Source organism: Aythya ferina, assembly GCF_964211825.1.
Source record: "Aythya ferina genome assembly, chromosome: 1".
Taxonomy (NCBI): domain Eukaryota; kingdom Metazoa; phylum Chordata; class Aves; order Anseriformes; family Anatidae; genus Aythya; species Aythya ferina.
Window position 1 is genome coordinate 22,528,082 of NC_140296.1, and position 21,887 is coordinate 22,549,968.

The following is a 21,887-nucleotide window of genomic DNA, read 5'->3' on the forward strand; positions in this document are numbered from 1 at the left end:
TCAGACGTGATAGCCCCAAAACTTGTGTGATCAAGGCTGTGTTTAGTCCTAGATGACCTCTCACTGGGGCTTTCCATAAAGCATTTAAACTTCCCTCTTCTCTCTTTCCTACAGCCTATGCTTATATTCTCTTTATTAAGAGCTGTATCATAGACATAGTTCGCAGTCATCCTATGACTGAATAAGCAGCACAGTCCTTTCCTTTTGCTGTTATTTCCAGCTGATAAGTCTCCATCTTCCATTCAAAATTCCTGTTAATTTTGCCTAATATTATGACCTTGGACTTCATGGTGTTTTATTTTTCTTCTTGTGTCCGTTACCCTCACCCTAAATATCATCCAGCTTGACAAGCATGGTGTTTTGACTCTCCCCTTGACAGATACATACTATTATTTTGCTGTGGTAGTTAAATGGCTTCCAGTCGGGATTTAGACTGAAAAAGATCCAAATCACAGACATGGAAAAAAAAATAATAAAAAAAAAAATGTTCCTACAGTGAGGATGAAATGATTTCACTCTATGGAAAGTCTCTTTTTACCTCTACTCTGTAGCTGTTCAGTAGCCAGTCAAATTAATTTCCATGTGTTGTAAAGAAAAATTAGGTCTTGGACATTGAGTGAGTTTTAAAATTTATTTTTCACATTTACTTTTCCATGATGTTCTGAAACTTCATTTAAAGCCCTGGCTAAGCCAAGGAAAAGCAGGAATGAGAAACTAAAGCAAACTGGGAAGTTACCTGAGCACTTAAATGTGATTTAATGCAAGGTTTCACTGGACATTCTTGCTATTAGTTCCTACTATTTTCCTGATCACTTCATGTATCACCAGTCACAGTAGAAAGAAAATTAAGTAAAAAATGCCCACCCAGCGAGGCAATGATGTGAGTCATGGTAGCGTTGCAGCCTTCCCATAAGAAGGCAGAGCTGCTTCATTCTCTGAATCATAGGATCATTAAGGTTGGACAAGACCTCCAGGATCATCTTGCCCAACCATTCCCCTACCACCAATGTCACCACTAACCCATGTCCCCAAGCACCATGTCCAACCTCTCCTTGAACACCCCAGGGACAGTGACTCCACCACCTCCCTGGGCAACCCGTCCCAGTGCCTGACTGCTCTTTCTGAGCAGAAATGTCTCCTCATTGCCAACCTGAACCTCCCCTGGCACAGCTTGAGGCCATTCCCTCTAGTCTTATCACTGTTTATCTGTGAGCAGAGGCCAACCCCCAGCTCCCCACACCTTCCTTTCAGGTACCTGCAGAGAGCAATAAGGTTTCCCCTGAGCCTCCTCTTCCCCAGACCAAACACCCCCAGCTCCCTCAGCCACTCCTCATGGGACTTGTGCTCCAGGCCCCCCACCAGCCCCGTAGCCCTGCTCTGGACACGCTCCAGGGCATCGCTGCCCAGCCTCAGTGTTTCTATCCCGCTTATGCAACCGATCGCGAATATCCACGTTTTCCCTGGGGGAGGAAATAAGTAGATAGATAAGTAAATAAATCAAATAAATAAATAAATAAATAAATAAATAAGCCCCTGAGCGTTACAAAACTCGCCGCGCTCATTGCAGAGGGCTGTGCCGTGCTCTTGCAGTCCCCGGCAGCGCCGCAGAGCTCCGGCGGGCAGCGGCCGTCCTCGGGATTTAAATCAGCGCCTGAGGGACGAGTCCTTGCTTCGGGGGCGGGTGTGGGGTGGGGATATGGGGTCGCAGGGGACGGACACGGAGCTCGGCGAGCCGCGGGCGGCGGAGGCAGAGCCGGGCGGGATGCGCCGAGCCCCGGGGGCGTCTGGCTGGGGTGCGGAGCAGGAGGGAGATCGGCATGAGGAAGACCCGCCTTTCGCCGGGAGCCCGGGCTCCCCGTCGGACCGCAGCGCTGCCAACTTGCCCGATCTTCCCCAAATCGCCTCCCCCGGCCCTGCCCGCGGGCCCCGCAGCGCTCCCGGGGCGCCCCCAAAGCCGGAGCATCGCCCCCAAGCCGGGGGACGGCTCCTGTCGCCATGGGCCACTGCTGCTCCGCCGGCTTTCCCTGCTCCCGGGGCCAGGACGGGACGGTAACCGTGTCCTCTTCTTCCCCTTGAGGGGTCGGTGGGGAGGGGGCGATGCTCGCCCTAAAGGGGGCTGCGGGGTTTGGGGGCAGCGCCTGGCCCCCCGTTCCCGGGGGAGACTTGAGGGGGATGGCGCAGAGAGGAGGGTTGGGTGAGGATGGGTCCTGCCGGTTGGGTTTTTGTTTTGGGGGGCTTTTCGGCCGGTTTTCATAACCCTGTGGAGCACGAGTGAGGAAAGAAACTTGCCGAGTTTGAGTTTGAAGCCTCTGGTTTACCTCTCTGCTGCTCCTCCTTTCTGGCGTGTTGGAAATCCCATCTAGAAGTGAAAAGGGGGGGGAAAGTGCATGTTTTCGTACTCCGTTTCTTATTTATGAGGCTAAACCAAGCAAATTCCCAGGCATCAAACGGGTCGGGTAGCAAACGTCAGCACGGAGGTAAGGGCATAGCTACAGGTAGCAGGAGAGCAGCCTGTGCGGGAGCACAACGCCAGCACACAGCTTTCAGGCGATTTTTCTGGGCATTTGCCTGGCTTTTAAGTGCCAACAGAAGACGGAGAGAATGAGCATATGCATTTAATTTGCTTAATAGAAAATATTATGGCAGAAACACATCCCGGTGCAGTATATTTCCTTAGAGTTTGGCTTTTGAAAGTATTCACATACGCAGTCTAATTAAAGGCTGACATTGTCTCCTGCTTACCTAACGTGTTTAGCTTGGGATATGCTGTTAACCAGGTTAGGGAAAAGGTATGGCTTAATATAAAACTTGTTAGAGTACAGTCACTGGGGGATATGGAGGTGATCAGCTCCGCCTGTAAGGTTTAACGAAAGTAAATTATGGGGGAAGATTACCCGATACCTTGCATGATTGAAACAGCACCTTTTTTGGAAGGAAGGCAGCAGATCAGAGTGAACATCAGCCTCAATGTGAGCCAGTTATTGCTGCTACAAGTATCATCTGAGATATTTATTGATACAAGAGAATTCCCAATGTATATGCTTTTCTTCCCATTGATAATATACGGCCTGTCCCCAGGGAACTCTAAATAAAGCACAGCAGTGACTAAGCAACACCTACAGGTCAGCCTTTTTTTTTTTTTTTAATATTTTGAAAGTGCTGGATACACAAAAGTCATTCTGAAGGAGCAGTTTTAATAACAAGTGCCAGAGAGCATCTGCATGCAGTTCATTTTCTAGGTGTCACTGTAGGGAAGTAGGAAATGTTTGTGGACATACTGTGCATATATTTGGACCTACAATATAGCACACTGCAAGTGTGTTAATTAGCAGGGAGGAGAAGTGTGTTGATTTGGAGATGTAACCCCAAGCTACTGTGCAAACTTCCTAGCAGCAGGTCAACTTCCTACCTGGGTCGGGGCAATCCTCTGATCCTCCCAGCCTAATCTGTGCCATTTGTGAAATAGACCTACTATTGCTTACCTATTGTTAAAAAGTATGTGGAGGTTTAATTAATTAGCATTTCTAATGAATTAGTATCTCTCGGGCAGTTTTCAGGGGAAACTCAAAGGCAAAGCTCAGCTCTGCTTTCCTATCCCACAGTTATCCCTGGTCCAAAGCAAAACCTCGACCTTGCTGATGTCTCCTTAATATCTCCTGATGTCCTCCTGTCTAGCTGTTGTTGGGGCTCCATGCAACTAAAGGGTTCCTCGCTACTTTCCTTTTAACTCTATTGGGACAGCACCAGCACCTTGCACATCCTCAGGCATCCTTTACAAAATGATCGTCCCAGTTCCCTCAACTATCCCTAAATCCTGCATGTTTTCTTCTGAATTACGCTGCTAAATTATGGCCACTGTCACTTAATTGGACAAATTCCTCCTCCCTGCCTACCTGCCAGTTTTCCTGGAGCAGCTTGGATGCTGCACCAATGGAAGTCCTAGCTCAGTCTGTCCCCAGGGAGTTTTGAATTGAATCAAGAACACACAAGCACCACTTTCAGTGCCTGTTTTATTTGCTGAAATGTAGTCCATTGCTGAGTCTTTCACAGGAGAAATATTGGGAGGTCTGTATGCTTTAAAGCTTATGATAGGAAAAAGAGTTGTTACTGAGGCTTTTATTCAACCAAGCATTAGTTTAAGCACAGAGCAAACACACCATTCTACCTGTTCTGTTCTATTTTTCTTGCTGGCTGAGGAGCTGGGACATATTCCAGACACAAGACTTAACCGTTGTGTTATAGAGTGAAATATGAGGAATAAGTTTTTCTTCATCTCCATCATGAGCGTGATTTTATTTTATGAAAAGTATTTCAGTGTCAGAGTCATTTCTTGGGATGCAGCCAATGGAAGACCTTTCTCATAGGTCTTCCAAGCAATAATTAAATCCATCATTCATTAAAAGTACCCCAAAAATAAAAGCAGCATTTTGCTTTGTGCAAAAATCAGTCTTTCACATTTTTAGGGAAAAAAATCCTGAGTCAGATCACGTCAATATTTTCTTGCCTGCCATTTAACTGCTGCAGTGAAAAAAATTAATATTTGCACAAACTTCTGAGAGTGTCTGTGGCCTTTTCAGCCATTGGAAACAGCTGTGTCAGTAGAGTGGTAGCTGAGACGTTTTAAACCTAAGTTGGATTTGGTCCTCAGTCGCTCTGAGTGGCTCTGCTCCTACTTTGGAGCTCCGAAGAGATGCCGAGCCTGTTAGGCACAAAGCTCATGGGAGGACAGAAAGGGTCCTACCTTTTCTGCCTTCTCTTTCAAATACTCTCTTGGGAGAGATATTAGTGAAGATTGATTAATTGAATGGGATAGCCTGTTAATTTTGTTTCTTGCACATTTGTTTTGTCAGACTTTACCTTGCGTGCTCGTGAATTTCCTAATTGATTTAATGTTTTGACAGCGGACCCCTGTGAATCTCTGCATTGGACCTGATAGCTTTTCCTTTTCACATCAGATCCCATTTTGCTCTACTGTAACATTTGGTTTCCTAAGCACTGGCATTCCCAGTTCCCTGGCTGTACTGGGGCACTGTGCAGAGTCCCACTGATGATAACAAGGAGAGGCTTTTTCATTTCCTATTAGCATTGCGTTGACACTGGTCCCAGGAACACGTGTGGTACAAACCGATCACTTTGCAGTGACAAAGCAGGTTATAATACCAGAAAATGTCAAGGATTTGTAAGTGTACATCCAGGAAACCACGAGGCTGATACAAAGATTAGCCAAAACTACACCTTGCCTCTCGAGATAGCACCAGGGACAGCCCAAGCATCTGTCCCAGTGGGGTTCTGTCCATGCTTGAGGATGAGTTATGGGACAGCATCTTAAAGCTGGCACCATGGTGACTCTCCACTCTCTGGAGAGCATCGTCAATGGTAGGACAAACCTTATCTAAGATAATATAAAAAAGGAGTCTGTAGCATTTCTTATGTGGGAGCAGAATTTTAACAACTTTTTTAACTAGGATGTGTTTTTTTGTTTGTTTTGTTTTTGTTTGTTTTGTTTTTAGCTTACTTTTTGTTTTCTCCATGTAAATACAATAATAGCAATCCCATTGAGTTCTGCTCATCTGTAGGTGCTGGCAATGATTTATTCGGGGCTCCCTTGCCCTAAACTGTTTTAAATTCTGGGAGCTGGTAACCTGAGTGGATGCTTCCCATCTGCGAGTCCTGTATGCAGTACATCCCCGTGCACATGCCTTCAAGGGCACCCGTCCTGGCAGTCTGTCAAGAACACTTCCTAAAATGACTTCAGTGAGCTAACCAGACCGCATGGGCAGATGCAGTGATATTCTCCAAAAGGGGAAACATTATCTCTGCAAGACTGCTGTTTTAGGAGTCTGTGCGAGGGGCTACGATTTTTAACATACCAGGCTATTTTTAGCTGGATCTTTTTATTTCTTTGTGGCTTTTTTTTTTTTTTTTACTACAGGAATAAATAAATAAATAATAAAAACCACTGCATTTTATTCTGAGCCTAATGCAGTCTGGAGAATCTGCAGTCCTGGCACACGATGCCCTGTGCATTAGTCAGCAGTGTATGGAGCTGCTTGGAGAAGCCCAGCGCTGCTCGTCTGGCTTCTTCTCATACCTGAGTAAGAAAGACATCCACGTAGCCAAGTGCTCCTCGGGCACCCAGGACTCTCTGGTCAGCTCTGCTGATTGTTTGGTTTACAGCAAAATTTTCTGGAGAGTTGAGGTCCTTGGAACTGGCAGAAATCATCCCAAAAAGGACACTGTGTAAGGGATTACCTTGAATTCCAGATTACAATTTCCTGGTATTACCAAAACCAAAGCAGTTCTGTGTTTCTTTTAACAGCATTAAAGTTAAATGCAGGAAAAATAAAGAGAAACATTAGGCTCTTAAAACTTTTTTTCTCACTTTCATTAGATTATTATTGGTCTTGTTTGCTTATTACTGAAAGATTTACTTCCTAGGAGTCGATTTAATTCCATTTGCTACTACACTGCCTTGTCTCTTGAATGTGATTTTTCTGTGATGCCCTTTAAAGATTCTCAGTCTTTTCTAACCTGGGACATGTTTATAGCAGCCTGATCTAGTTTTCCTAATTGCCAGGGACATGGCCAGCAGGATGGTTTCCTTTGTCTTCTTCCTAAGAGGAGTCAGGATACTTTCTGACTTCAAGTGCCTTTACTCTTGGATCAGTAAGCTGGGATTTACTGCATTAAACTAAACTCCTATAGATTTTCCTGAGGCTTTTCTTTGTCAGTTTGCACAGAACTCCTGAGATATCTACTGCCAAAGTCCTTGCATGTTGGTAATAAAACCTTAGCATTGTTAATGTAATTATGTTTTATCTTTCCTTTGTCCAGCTCATGTTTTAATTTGTTAAGTATTCAGATCTCTTTTGAGATGGGTCAAGGGAAGGAGCTCCTGTCCTTTCTAGACAATAAAATACCAGAAGTAAATGTGGAAACAGGCATGAGCATCAGGCCATTAGTGGTGTCCATATGTGTAGGGCATGCCCAGCATGTCTTGAATGGTGTAAGCACCATAATCTGCTCTGCAAATTCAACTGCATGAGCATATTTCCATGTTATTGTATTGCTATGGTAAATACAGGCACAAGTAGATGGAAGATCTAATAGAGCTACTAATACCATCTTGTACACGCAGTCCAACCGTGAATGGTTCACAGACTGAATGAATGCAAATGTCTTTTTAGACACATAATAGTAATTAGTGTATTCTGTGCTGTCGTGTACACGTGAGCTCGTGTATTTGTCCAGAACAAAGGTATTTGTGGCTAATGAGTGGCGGCTCCTAAGCTTGATTTAAAAAATGGATGAGTTCATTTTAATCCCCCCTACCCACCCTGCCACCTCAGAAGAAATGTGAGGAATCGATCTAATCTGCTTTGCTGAATGAACATGTGAAAGTGCTTACCTGGGGTATACCTGGGGACTATATATATTTTTCTCTCTTTTCTTCCTTAAACAGAAAGAAAATGCCCTTGTGAAAATAAACAATTTAGGAGTGGAGATTGCAAAGATCAGGGATGAAGTTGGTAAGTAGCACAAGCCAAGTAACAATAAAAGCATAAGTAACAATAAAAGTGAGAAAACACAGCGTGATGAGAAGGGGGAGCTTGGGACCGCTGCGCACTGTGACTGGGGATGCACCGCTTGTGTTCATGTGTTTCGTAGTCCAGTTACAAACCAAAGGACAGCAAGCTCAAAATTTGAGTATTAAAATCTCTGAAGCCTCTGGCGTGTTGAAAGACAGCAAATGCAATGTGTCACATTCAGTGTGTGTATTCCCTGTGTCTCCACATGTGCCACATTTCTGTTTGGTTTCTGATCAAGGCAGGAGAGACAGAGGTAGCAGAGATAGGGTAAAGACATCACAACTCTTGGAAGAGGAGGTGAGCTATTGTGCTGGGTTCAGCCAAAAAAAAAATGAGTTGTTTTTGGCTGAAATCTCCCAAGAACAGGTAAGATGTTGGGGTCATCTACCCCACGGCAAATGGAGAGGAGGCAGTACACCTGGAGGGACGATGGGCAGGGCAGGGGACACCTCAAATACCAACACATGGTGCAACCACTGCTATATCTCTGAGCAGGACCTCTCAGGTTTCCCTGCCTGTGAGACCCAGGTGCTGGGTCAGGCACTGAGCAGGGATTGTGTCGTGTGGCAGGAGGCTGGCTTGACTAGCACAGAGTGGTTCAGGCCAGCTCCATGCAGGGGGGACATGGCTGTAAATCCTTCCTGGCAGGCAGGGCTATGCTTTGCCTTCGCTTTGCCCATGACAAGCCACCGCAGAAGAGCTGGGCACAGCCCTTTTCTGATGCTCCACAGCTTATACTGTGGAGATATGTATGGGCTTCCTCACTGGTCCTGTGGGGATGTGTGCTGGAGAGGAGCCGTCTGAGTCCACCTCGTCCTGACCAAACCACCACTCCAGGAGACAGTGAGATGTTGAGCAGAGATGAGCAGGATAGCTGGTGAGCCATCAGAGGTACTCATCTCCATACAACCCTGAGACACAAGATGTACAGATAAAAGGAATCATGGAATTCATAGAATCAGAGGATAGTTTGGGTTGGAAGGGACCATAAAGCCCACCCAGCTCCAACCCCCTGCCATGGGCAGGGACACCTCCCACCACACCAGGTTGCCCAAAGCCCCATCCAGCCTGGCCTTGAGCACCTCCAGGGATGGGGCATCCACAGCTTCTCTGGGCAGCCTGTACCAGGGCCTCACCACCCTCAGAGTAAAGAATCTCCTCCTAATATCTAACCTAAACTTACCCCCTTTTAGTTTAAAACCATTCCTCTTTGTCCCACCACTCCACTCCCTGACGAAGAGTCCCTCCCCAGCTTTCCTGCAGCCCCCTTTAGGTACTGGAAGGCCACTGTAAGGTCTCCCCAAAGCCTTCTTTTCTCCAGGCTGAACAACCCCAACACCCTCAGCCTGTCTTTGTAACATGCAATGGGGGAGTACATGTTTTAAGCAAACAGAAACCTTGTACAGATTCAGTCCAGGGGAGGTTTGAGGCAGCATTGTGGTATCATAGTTTTACCTTTTCTTCTATTTTTCAGAATACTTGTTGAAAAGTTCTCAGGTCTTTTTTGGGTAGTTTTAATTGGTTATTTTCACTGCAATGAAGTTGTGGTTCTGACTTGTCTCAGTCACTTTGATAAGCAGTCTCTCGTTCATTTAAAGTTAATCAGCCCAGATGAACAGCAAGGGCGTTGGTCAGAAATTCCGGATTTCTCATGTGTATGTTCACCATGTAAGATTCACAGATGTAAATGTCTGGATGAATCAGTAAAATTAGGCTTGACTAGACAGGGTTGGCACTGGTGGTTGGTCCAATGTTTAGTTGTTTAGACAATAGCTCTAATTAAGAAATATTATTTAAGGGCTGAATGTGCCTTGTCTTGAAAGCACATAGTGTCTCATGGCTTCAACAGAAACTGATTGCAGGATTCCGGTGCACAAAGCAATGAAACCATGAGATATAATCCACTGTTCAGAAAAATCAGAGTGCATTTTTAAAGAAATTTTGTTTGGTAGATAAAATCACTGCTTAAGTAATAATAGTGATGGAGCTTGTGTATGAGGATCCATCTCACCTGACTTCAGATAGGGCAAAGTTGGATGTGTGCTGTAAGTTGGTCCTCAAGGTTCCCCATAAAGTTAATGAAGAGAGAAGAACTGAGAGTGATCCATCTCTGTCAGGTTAATGTCCAGGAGTGTCTCTCTAATCACAATTATTCACCTAATTTCAAACATTTGCATATGAGCTAAGTGTCAAAGCCCATTTTAGGCGTCAGACGCTGAGGTCATATATGGGTGACCAGTGCTGTTTGAGACACCCCAAGGAATCTCAGACATCCACATGTGTAAAACACAGCCTATAGAGACCTGTACCCTTCTGGACCCAGGCAAGGTATTTAGGTTCAGATAACATCATCCACCTTTACCTCTAACACAGCTGTAAAGTAACACACCTCATCTGAAACCAACATGCAGTGAAATAAGAAAGTGCTCCTCCCTTCTCAGCCCAGGGAGGAATGTGTGCGTCTACAGCTATATAAACACTGAGGGACTTGTTATTTTATGCAATAAGATTTCCTCACGTATTTTGCTAGAAATAACAAGGCTAGAAAAACACTACAAGCAATTGTTCTATACTCTAGATGCCCATCTTTATAAATTATAAGTACTTTTCAGCTGCAGCACTGAGACTCCTGGAATAAAGAGGTTTTGAACACCTTCTGTTTCCCCTCAAACTAATGGAAATTAAATGCCAGAATTACGTGTTCCTTTGCTGTCAGACAAATGACATGTGAAGTGAGTGGAGAAAGGTCTGGAGATGCATAAATGCCCGGATGAATGGAAGACAATCAGACGCTGAGTTTAAAACCTGTACTCTCTGAATCTGCAAGAGTTTGAAAGCCTGTGCACCAGCTCCCTCTGGATGTGCCTCCTGATCAGAAGAGACAGCCTGAGCGAGGGCTCTGTGATTTGTTGTGACCCTGTGGCTAAGGGTCAGAAGTAAGAATACAGCCTGCATGGTTTGCTATCACTTTCGGATGAAGAGCCCATTTCTCATGTCAGAAGTAGCCGGTCCCGGTACACATGACATCAGCCCCCCAGTTCCCATGGGGCTTACCCTGTGGAAGGCAAAGAGGCTGGGCTGCAGCTCAGGCAGGCTTTGTGCAGGAGGATCAGTCCATTAGTGACATCTCCCTTTCCCTCACCTTCCCAGCCTGGCCTGAAATGGGTTTTGCTCATCTGTTGTGCAGTGTAATGAGGCAGGGAAACGACCAGCTCAGGGAGCAGGGAGGCAATGGCAGCTGCTCTCGTGTAACCCAGCACGGCTGCAATCCTGGGAAATGCCATTTTCTGTTAGAGTCATTTCCAGCGTGTAAGCAGCAATTGAAATACCTACAGAGAAGGAAAAAGAAAACCAGGCTGTTAACTCTTCTCAACAGCAGCTGATAGCAGTTGCATCCTGCTTGTCTTGTGCCTTTTCTTCCACGCTGGTATTGAATAGATACAACTTTTCTTACTGATTTTTTTCTTCCATGAAAGGAACTCAGTTTTACAGTATCCGTATCCAGATGTCTGAAAGCAAAATTCACCATTTTCCAGCAAAATTAGAAGAACTTCTGTTCAGGCCTCAGTTTGATTCAGTCTGATTAAAAGCTGGCTCCGGCATGGCAGGCTCTCCCATGCCATTATCTGCTCCCAAGACAGATAAGAGAGGCACAGACCTTGTGTTTGTCTGCATGAGTGTCTCCCTCTTCTCCTCCTGTCCCAGCAGACCCAGGGGACCATCTCCTGTCTAAGAAGGTTCAGTCTTTCCACCTCATGCACAAGGTCTAGATCTGGGAGACAGTGGTAGGGAACATTCCTTATGGTTAAAGGTATTTTATACACAGCATCGGGCAAATTTCCTGGGATTTTGCCTCATTACCTGTCTCCGTTAGCATTTTGGGGTAAATGACACACCAACACACTTTTCCCACTTTGCTCTTCTGTTTTGCTTCTACATCAGGGTTTGATTTGCAAGGCGTGAACACTTTTGTGTTTCAGGTTACGCAAAGCGTTTCAGGTTCTGGAAAGCGTTTCAGATTGACTTTCTTTTGGTTGGAACATGCCACTTCATTGCCTGCCCTCCCTGTGCACTGGGTAATCTCATTAGAGAGGCTGCAGAGAGACAGGTTTCATTACAGCTCCAATTTAAAGCCTGAGTAAGTTTCAATTATTCTGAATCCAGAACTGCAAGCTTTACCCTTTGTCCTCCAGCTCCATGGTAGCTTTGCACACCAAGGAAAACTGCTAACGCAAAAGAAAGAGAGAGGGTGTACAGCTAAAATCCAAATGGCCAAGGGACAGGCCGTTTCAGCTAATAACTATATACATTACAGCTGTTCCAGTTCAGGTATGAGGCAGGTGGGAAAGATTTCTACATACCATTGCTGCTGTGCTAAGCTCAGTGGTTCAGCCTCACTTCTCTCCCTTTCTGTAAGGAGTAGGGGGAGCCTGACAGGGGCACAGCATCCATTTTATTGCTCCGGAAAATGTCAGGATCAGAGCAGGACCACATCAGTGATATCTGTCTAGACATACTGAAGAAGTTTGAGTGTTGCCGGCCACTAAGTGGGGAAGCAGAGCTGAAAACAAGATGAAAAATAGCTGTGTGGGAAAGGGAATGGTTAGCTTGGGTGCCCAAAGTAGCTTGCATGTATACAACTAATATGAGCTGTGGTCGCAGCAGTAGGCAACTTAGACAAATGGTTGTTATCCTGTAAAAGTGACCTTAATCATAGAATATTCTGAGTTGGAATGGACCTAAGAGTACCATTGAGTCCAACTCCTGGCTCCACACAGGACCACCCGAAAACCAAACCATGTGTCTGAGAGCGCTGTCCAAACATTCTTTGACCTCCAGCAGGCTCAGTGCTGTGACCACTGCCCTGGGGAGCCTGTCCCAGTGCCCGAGCACCCTCTGGGTGCAGACCCTTTCCCTAACCCCCAGCCTGACCCTCCCCTGTCCCAGCTCCATGCCGTTCCCTCGGGTCCTGTCGCTGTCCCCAGAGAGCAGAGCTCAGCGCCTGCCCCTCCGCTCCCCTCGTGAGGGAGCTGCAGGCCGCCATGAGGCCTCCCCTCAGCCTGCTCTGCTCGGGGCTGAGCAAACCAAGGCACCTCAGCTGCTCCTCATACATCCTCCCCTCTGGACCCTTCATCACCATTGCAACCCTCTTTGGACACTCTCTAATAGTTTTATGCCATTTTTATACTGCAGTGCCCAAAACTACACATAGTACTCGAGGTGAGGCTGCGCCATTGCAGAGTAAAGCTTAGTCTGATGCCATAGAAAGGGGGTGACAGCATATTTGAAAGCTTAACATTTTGCTAAACCAGCTATGGGTCTAAATCAGAAAAAAAAAGAAAGAAAAGAAAAAAAAAAGAAAAAAAAAATAGGTCTAGGAGTGCTATTTAAAACATGTCTTTATCCCCAGTGTTGTTCTGAATGTTATGGTTATTATTATTTTAATCACTTCTTACCTGTTGGATCTTTGCAAATGAGCAGACTTGCTCTCTAAATGCAGTCCATCTGACCTTGCTCAACTGGTATCAAGCCTTCTGTATCTGAATTGATTACAACCATTCAGTGGCAAAGTAAGAAGCTGAGGAGCACTCTGTAGGACTGCTATCCTGGGACTCAGAGAACGATACAGGGGAGGGAAAAAATGGGGAAACAGACTGAACATGCCTGGCACGATGGAACTGTTGGAGTTGCACCTCCTGAAACAAGTTATAGACACTCTTGTGAGTTTAGAGACATGGTCACTGGGTTCATTCAAGATTAAAAAATTCACACTTCCTAATTGCCTTTCCTGGGTGCTCTCTGATTCCATGGAGCACACAAGATAGCGGTTTGAATATAAAAATGTTTACAAGTGTGCATTAATGGTTTTAAGAGGTTCTTGATGGAGCTGGTATAAGAGACAGGCCTATGGGATAAGAAACTTCTAGCACATGGAAAATGGGATGCATGAGATACATCTTTCAGTCAAGTGACCAATGATACTCCCCAGATAATGTGCACAAAATGCTCCAAGAACCTAGGGATTTTCTGCTTGGCCAATCCCTTGGCCTAGGCCATGTCTTGAGAGGATGAGATAAGGAAAATCTTGTACCACAGATGAAAGGCTTTGTGTCAAGTGATTGTCTCACATGACATTTCTGGCATCCAAGACAAAGGAGAAGCCCCAGAGACTTGAATTACAAATCCAAGATTGTGCTGGCCAGGAGAGCACATCCCTGCAGAGGGATGGAAGTCCATGGAGTTCCCTGCTTTTTATGATTATCATTATTATTTGTAACCAGATCCCAGCTTTGCAAGGGATTTTGCAGGACTCTGCCAGTGCCTCTGTTTAAATAAATGCTTGTGTGTATGTGTGTTGGAGGGAGGGAGGCAGAGAAGGGTCTGCGGGAGACAGAGACGGATCTGTGAGAGCCTGTTTATGGCTGGTGCACCACTGTGCTCAGCGCTGCACAGAGCTGGTGCCACCACTCACTGACTGCATGATCTGGTGTCCTCAGCCCTCAACACAGCAAGATGGAAGAAACTACAGAGCGAGAAGGAGGAGCTGGAGAGGCGCTTCGAGGAGGAGGCGAGGAAGCTTCGCTGGCAGCAGCGGGAGGAGCTGCAGGTGCTGGAGCAGCGGCTGCGGGAGGAGTACAGCGCCAAGATGGAGAGCCTGCAGGAGCAGCACAGGCTGCAGCTGGAGCGGGTCAAGTCCCAGCATCAGCACCAGGTCAGTGCCAACCTGTCTGCTGTTGAAAAGCAGACCATGCCAGTACTGAGTTCAGGTGATGAAATTCACTGCCAATCTCAACACGAAGATACTGGTACCAAGCTGATGACTAGAAGAGTATGTTCTATTCATACAATCTTGTCTGCATTTCCTCCTTATTGGTATTTTTAATGGTATTTTTAATGGTATTTCAACACAGTAACATGTTACATTGCCATATCTTTTCTTTCCATGCTTCTGTATATTTTACAGCTAAAACAAATATTAAGACTAGCTCTGTTTCCCACACATACTTGCTCTCCATTCCACTTATTTTAGTCAATTCATATGAAACCAATGGTTGAACAAGAGTCTGCTACACGCAGAGCTAAGGCCAGCAGAGCCCTGCCCCTTGTTATTTCAAATACAGGTAGTGGTATAGTGAAGTGGTGGGACCCATGTAACACATAGCCTAAATATCAAGCAGGTGAGGCATTCCAGGTATCAAAATTTCTACTCCAATATTAAATCTAATGCCATAGATGGTACACACCAAGCATTTCTTCCTGCTTTGCTTCCTATGTGTAGGAAGCTCCCACATACAGCTACTTTAATTGTATTTTTACTAGGAGAAGGCTTTATGTCCACACGTTCTGTGGGCACAGGGTGGCTTCAGTGTGCATTTTGGAGCCAAGTCTCCATGGCTGCTGCTCTCACCCTGTCCATGGCCAAGGAGCGCAGACAGCAGGCGCAGAGCACAGGCATGCTCCATGCTGTTCCCCCCACCAAGGATGGTAACAGGCCTTGCTCTGGGCTTGCAAGCAAACCATCTGCATCAGATGAGCCTGTGCCCGAGCTAATTTAGTGGGTTTAAGAGGTAGAGGCTGGTGCACCACTGTGCTGCTGTAGCTGAAGCTCCTCCAAGAACCAGAAGAAGGGGCTACCCTGCACTGAGCTCAGTGGAGGGGAAAGCATCAATCTGGAGCACAGCAGAGACCGCAGCCCAGGGCCTTTAAGCTCAAGCATTTGTTAAAAAGGGAGATGACACCATTTACTCCCTGTACTTGATGTACTGTAAAACTCCTGGGATGGGAGCACAAATAGAAACCGAGATGATGACAGTTTTATGTCACTGGTGCCGTGGCTGCCTGGTGCTAGATTTACTGCCTAATGCCAATGGTACAGCAGGGCTGGGCACAGCACAGTCACACAGACACACAGACAGACACACAGACAGACACAGACAGACACACAGCATCCCAGCCCGTGTCCCTGCTGCCCCAGGTGCCACCATGATGGCAGAGGGGACAGGAGCACTGCGTGCAGCTGGGCTCTGTGCAGCAGAGCTGTGTTACAGCCTCCTTTGTAGCTTTCCCTCACAAAGGAGCTGTCAGCAAAACCTCCTCTCCTCAGAGTTCCCACCCCAAGATGCTGGCTGGGTTCTTCTTTGTTTGCTCTGCCATCAATGGACTTGTAATCTTTGACAGCTGATTCCAGCAAATGTCTTTTTCTGAGGGTGTTTCTTCTTTCTCCTGTGTAAGTATTTGGGTTGATTCCTCTGTGGGGGAGACTGAAGCACTCTCTGGATTTTATCCATTTTAATTGCTGTGCCTGTTAGTTGCTATTGATTTGCAGAGCTTGTAGACTGCAACACAAAGGCTTTGTGTAACTGGGCTCTTCTGTCCTGGACGAACTGCCTTTTTCTGTTAGTGCATTGATTTTTAAAGATGTGTAAGAAGATGCTTTAAAATAGTTCCTTGTGCCCTAAACGAGAGTTTTCAAAATCTTTCTTTATAAGTGTGTAGCATCTGTGCTGAGCCACGTCTCTTGATTCTCGTTTCAGTTTATGAAGGATGGTTTTCTTGCAAACCCCTCAAATTTTCTGCTTTAGTTTCTGGTATGAAGGAGGAGTGGTGTTCCCATAAGATTCATCTTTTTTTTTGTCCCTTCACTGTGTCAGCGTGCCTGTTGGTCTTTCCAGAGATACTAGCTCTAGCTGCAAGCCTTGCCCCTCCTGGCTCATGAGGCATTAACATTTATGAATGAAATTGTTCTGCAAGTTAATTTTTTGCCTCTGCTCCTCTTTGAAGTGCTCCAGCAGTCTCCAGGACCACAAGGATGGATGGTGATTTTTTTTCCCCCTCAGGCTGATCACTGTAAGTGTGGGTTACACGAGTCACAGCAGGACTTGTCTATCAGTATGCTCATTTTTCTAATCTTCCCATCTATTTTGGTCCTATTAATCACCACACTGAAGCAATGGAATCACATTTTTCCCTCTGAGGGGTAAATGTTGTCCCTCCTCCAGTCCTTTGGTTAGCTCCACAACTCTTTGTTCCCAGAATTACAGGAGATAATGCAAACATTTCTCTCCACTGCTTTGAAACCACTGTTGTGGATACCCTGCTATCTCTGTCTTTTCAACCCATGGTTCCTCCAGCATCTCATGATGAGTTTTAATAGTTTTTTCCTCCTAATTCATACTCAGCTGTACACCTCTGTCTGGTTGGAAAGGTTGACAGGGCTGGTTGGAAAGCTGCTCACCTGCAGCACTTCTTGGCCTTGCTGCCCTTGAAGAGGTTAAGAAGAATTCTGCTAGCCTACAAACCACATTGCCTGAGAAATAAGGATCCCTAACAGCTGCAGACCCAGGGGGTTTGTAATCCGTGGTTCTTCATCCCCTGCTCCACTCACAGAGCTGACCCTCTGGAGAGGAGAAGCCCCAGGCTCTGAGCATAACAAAAAACACACAATGCTGCTCGAGGGACAAGAGTCCTTCCGTACTGATCACTGGCCAGGTGTGCCAATGCATCCTGATACTTCTCTGTCCTCCTTGCAAAATTGGAAACATAAATCTCTGCTCCTGGCTGGCCAGTGTTTCTCACTCGAGCTGCTCAGCTCAAACTGTCTTGTTGCCCTCACTATTGAACTTCTCCCACGAAAGCCACCTCTTGGTTTAAGTTTATTAATCCTTAAAAATCCCAGCTAAATTTCTTTCTATAGCCAGGAGACGTTGTGACACAGTGTTTCATTGAGTTGATCAAGCCTACAGAGTGAGTTAGTGGCAGAGCTGGAGTGAGATGCAAGGGATCTGCTTCCAGGTGCCAAGCAGACTGTTTGCTATGAAAAACTGCAGGCAGGGGGTCACGCTGGAAGATTAAAGGAGTCATTTGGTATGGGAGCATAAAACACACAGAAGACAGAAAAATCCCTGGAGTCCATTTGAAAACTGGAACCTATTTAATTGGCCTTATAGATAAATAACCTGCCAAGGATGGTGGCAGAGAAAGGAGACCCCTTCACCTTCTGAGGGCATCAGAGCTGAGCATAATCATTCCTATGGGGTGCTGCTGAGCCGAGGAGCAATTAGTGCACGAAAAAAGACTTAAGCAAGGGCAAGGTGAAGAGCGTGGCAAGGCTCATGAGGCATGCAGACATCCTAAATGAGGATGTTGTGCTTGGGGAGAAGTCAAGTGAGAGTTCATATCCTGTCAGCATCCCGTTGAGTGATCTAACCACTCCTTGCCCTGCTCTTCCATGCAACAGCTCAGCAAGATGAGCCCCACCTTGTTTTGTGAACTCCACCACTGAATTGTCTCCCATGGTATCATGAAAATGAGTTTGTTTCATTTTAAATCTCATGTTTCATGCCTGTTTTTCGTTCTAAGAGAATGCCTTCTCCAATCTGATTGGAAATGGTGCTTCTGTTGGGTAATCCAACACATGTGTTTGACGGTTAAATGCAGGGAAATAATTTATTCCAGTCAAGATGTGCTTGGCTGAGTGTCTACCATTATTTAACATAACAGTGGACCAAAAAAAAAGCTGTCTAAAGTGGAGTGGCTTTGCAATAAACAGCTGTTTCTTTGTAAAAGTAGAACAGCTTGACTCTCTGCATTGCCAGATATCACAGATAATGCCTTCAGTATCGAGAATAAGACCACTGCGATTACAAAACCTGGAAAAGCAAATCCGGTCATCAATGGGTAGCTCTCAGAAACTGCTCTGGAGGTTACCTGAAACCCCAAGGAACTGGAGGCGAACTTCAAGGCTTTCCTGAAGTCATTCCCCTCTTTTCAGAGCTGGCAGTCCCATTTTGTTTCCTCTTGGACAGCTGCTGACCGCCTGTGAGTGTGGGGTCTTCCTCACACACTCAGAATTTAAAGTCCTTGGTCTTGTATTTGTATTTGTCTGTTATCACCTCTGTTCTTTCAAAAATATGAGCATGTGCAATTTGAGGAGAGGACTTGAAAAAATAAAAGCACACTTCCATGAGCCACTTCATTTGCCTTTGTGGGTGTTGAACCATGGGCTTAACCTAGATCTCAGCCTCTGACTGCATTTTCTTAAGTGAGACTAATCATAACATCATAACTAGGGATCTCGCTCTGCCTTTAGCCAAGCCCTGTAACAAACAGCATCATGGAGAAGTCCCAAACCCATCGGGACACAGGAGCACAGGCTGCCCACAGCCCTCTGGCAACTGCATCCCCTGCTCCTGTGATGCTTGAGGTACGGTGTGCGGCAGTCTGTGGTGGCAGGACCACTTTCTGGCCTCAGTAGAGATCAGAAAAAGCTTTCTGTCTTCACTGGCATCCAGGTTACTTCCACACCAACCTGAAAACTCTCATGCCTGGATTGAAAAAGGTGCTGTCACATCTTTCATCTGTTTATTGGACATGGACTCAAAATCCGTGCTTCGGGAGGATGTTGTAATTTAGGTCCTGATGGCTTAGTGGGATGCTCGTTTTGCAGTAAAAGGATGATAGATTGCGATTCATTTTATACACTCACTGACGATAATTTCAATGTTTCTTTAGACATAAATATTTTACAACTATAAATAATTCATAGGCACTTTCCATGGAAGTTAATTCACAACCTTGCCATAAAATTCATCGCAGCAGAGAGCCACAAAGACAAAACCAGGATTCCTCAGAACCAAGCAAGTTTATCTGACCATCAGAGGGAGTCAGGTTATGAATATCATTTAGGTTGATAGATTGATCAGATTTTTCAACATTTTTCCTTTTTTCACTTAAGGGCGTTTTATACCTTGTGCTTACTTACGCACCTCATCTACTACTGTTAAGTTGAAAGAGCGATAACACAAGTAGCTGCGACTACACGCTACCACTCAAGGGGTCAGCATGCTGCTTTTGCAATGAATAAGACTGGCTCGTGTGCTGGGATCCTTTTTCTGTTTCCAGCTCACTGCAGCTGCCCAGCAGTGGCCTGTCGGTGTGCCACAGCATGTCTAACTGTGTGCCCGTGTCTCTGCTCGCTGTCATTGCAACAGGTGGCCGATATCACAGCTGCCCACGAAGCTGCAGTGTTGCAGCTGGAAAACAACCACACCTTGGCCATCGCCGTGCTGCAGGACGAGCATGACTGCGAGATTCGAGGTAAGCAATTTGTCTTGCTCTGGTGCTTTCATGCCGGGTGGCCCACAGGGTTTAAGCAGTGCATACAGCATCTGACTCGCAGCTGAGAGTGTCTGAGGGGTCTCTGGGACAAAGACCTGCATGGGTTGCTGAGCACGGAGTCCAGATTCCACCTCACTTCACCAACAGGCTTTTCTCAAGAGCCAGTGTGCCTAATCAGGAGGCTGGAGCTCATTTAACACCCCTCAATATCAGCGCTTAGATGCCTACACTGCTTCTGAAAACAGGAATCTTTGTTTTCACCAACGAAAGCCCGGCCGTGCTGAGCAGAACAGAGCCACGCTGCTGCAAGTCTGCACATCAGCACTGTTGTCCTTATTTTTTCCTATGGTTTTTCCGTGGGATTTGATGCTGCACCAAATTTCAGTGTCTAAACACGTCTTTGCACATGTTAGCTTGACATTTATCACTCATCTGTACAATCTGCCTTCATTTTTTTTATTCTTCTTCTTATTATTTTTTTTTCAAAGAAGCACAAGGACCTAATTTTGAATAGTTCTAGTAGGTTTTCCCACCACATTCCCCAGATAGAGCAGTATGGCTTAGCTGTGCACTGTATCATTTAGATACACAATCCAGAGAGCAATATTGCAATAGTAACTCAGAACAGCCTGTTCCCCTCTCCTGTAGGCAGAGATGGTGTCGGTAATACCAAATATAAAATTAAAATATATCATTTCGAAAATTACCAAAAAAAAAAAAAAAAAAGGTACTTGCTTGAGGATATTCAAGTATTCTGATCTATCCGTTTTTGTCAGTATTTTCTACTGATAAAACCTGGTTATGAAGGTGTTAGGGTCCAAAGCCTGCCCTGTGCTGCTGCTGTGGGTGCCGAGTGCCCTCCTGTGCCTGGAAGGGGCACTGCAAACGCTGCGGGCTCAGCATCACCAATGCAGATCCCCACGGTGGTTGGGGGAAAAGGCACAAAATAGGGTGTCCGTATGCTAAAAGGAAGGTGCTACTACCGGACTGAATGCCAGTTTCATGCAGTCGTGTTAGATATTAAACTTTATTCCACTTTGGTTCTGAATTCCAAATTCTGAATTTCAGAATTCCAAACTTCTGGTTATAAATAAACCCAGGGTGACTTATTCTAGTAGTGAAGCCTTTAATCATGTAGTATAAATAGAGGATTTTTTTGTCTCCATGGTCTGGCAGTTTGCTCACTAATGGAGTAAATCTCACAGGTCCTCTGTCACAGCTCCATCATTCGTATTTTTGCATCAGAGTTGCTGGCTTCCCTCTCTATAGCCCCAAAGAAAATCCCAAACCTGTAAATATATCCAATATCAAATCCCTTGACTTGGGGACACTCACTCTGAAGTGGTAAGTTGCCCATTTTCAGACTGAGCCTTTTCAGATCAGAGCTCCTGGGAGCTGGCACTTCTCAGTGGTCCTCAAAAATTAGAATTTGGCCACCTAGAAATAGAGGTGCCTACCATCACTGAAAAACCTGGAAATTTTGGTCCTCAGAACAATTTGCCCGAGACCATGTACTATATTGCTGCTGGTTTCTTCCTTAACCTCCATGCCCTAAAATTGCTTCCTAAATTGTTCTTGTCTCACCAACTCTGTGCTCTCAGATCCTGGTGTGCTGGACTTCACTAAGCAATGTCATGTCTGTGTGTCTTCTGCAGAACTGGTTGCTGCCCACGAACTGGAAAAAACACAATTAAAAGAGAATTTTGAAAAGCTGCGGCTGTCACTCCAGGTTAGCAGTTTCCTTATTTCCCACCCTGAATCGATGGTGCAGAGCTAGGCAAACCTAAAGGGAGGGAAACACAGCTGGATAAAGCTAAGAAACGTCCTTTGCACCTTGCTGATTCTTGCAGCACTGAAGCCAGGAGTTTTTTCACAATTTTCCCCTCTATGACAGGGAAAAGCTGGCTGTGGTCAGGGTGCACCCCGCACATCACATCTCTCACACCCCACTAACAGCAAGATTAAGATCACCGCAGCTTTTCCAGCCCCTCTGATAACTCCCTGCTGCTCTCGCTCCCTAGATGAAGCAGTTCTGGGGAGGGGAGGGCAGAAGCATGTCCCCATCACTCATGCTAAGTTTGGAGATTTTGTGTGAACAAGTAAAAATGCCAGAGCAAATAATGTTTGCCCTGTTTGATTTTGTAAAGAGAGATTAATTCATTTTTTTTTTTTAACCCTGAC

At 45.7% G+C, this 21,887-nt stretch overlaps 1 protein-coding gene across 5 annotated transcripts in view; it reads left to right on the forward strand.

The window, feature by feature from the left end:
- The window catches only part of MTUS2 (microtubule associated scaffold protein 2), a 279,879-nt gene that overhangs the window by 251,099 nt on the left and 6,893 nt on the right, over positions 1-21,887 (forward strand). For all 5 annotated transcript variants that reach the window (XM_084534381.1, XM_084534383.1, XM_084534382.1 and 2 more), the window contains 4 exons: positions 7,463-7,529; positions 14,087-14,301; positions 19,580-19,685; positions 21,362-21,435. In XM_084534381.1, coding sequence (XP_084390507.1) covers positions 7,463-7,529; positions 14,087-14,301; positions 19,580-19,685; positions 21,362-21,435 — 462 coding nt within the window. The remainder of the gene's footprint in view (positions 1-7,462; positions 7,530-14,086; positions 14,302-19,579; positions 19,686-21,361; positions 21,436-21,887) is intronic.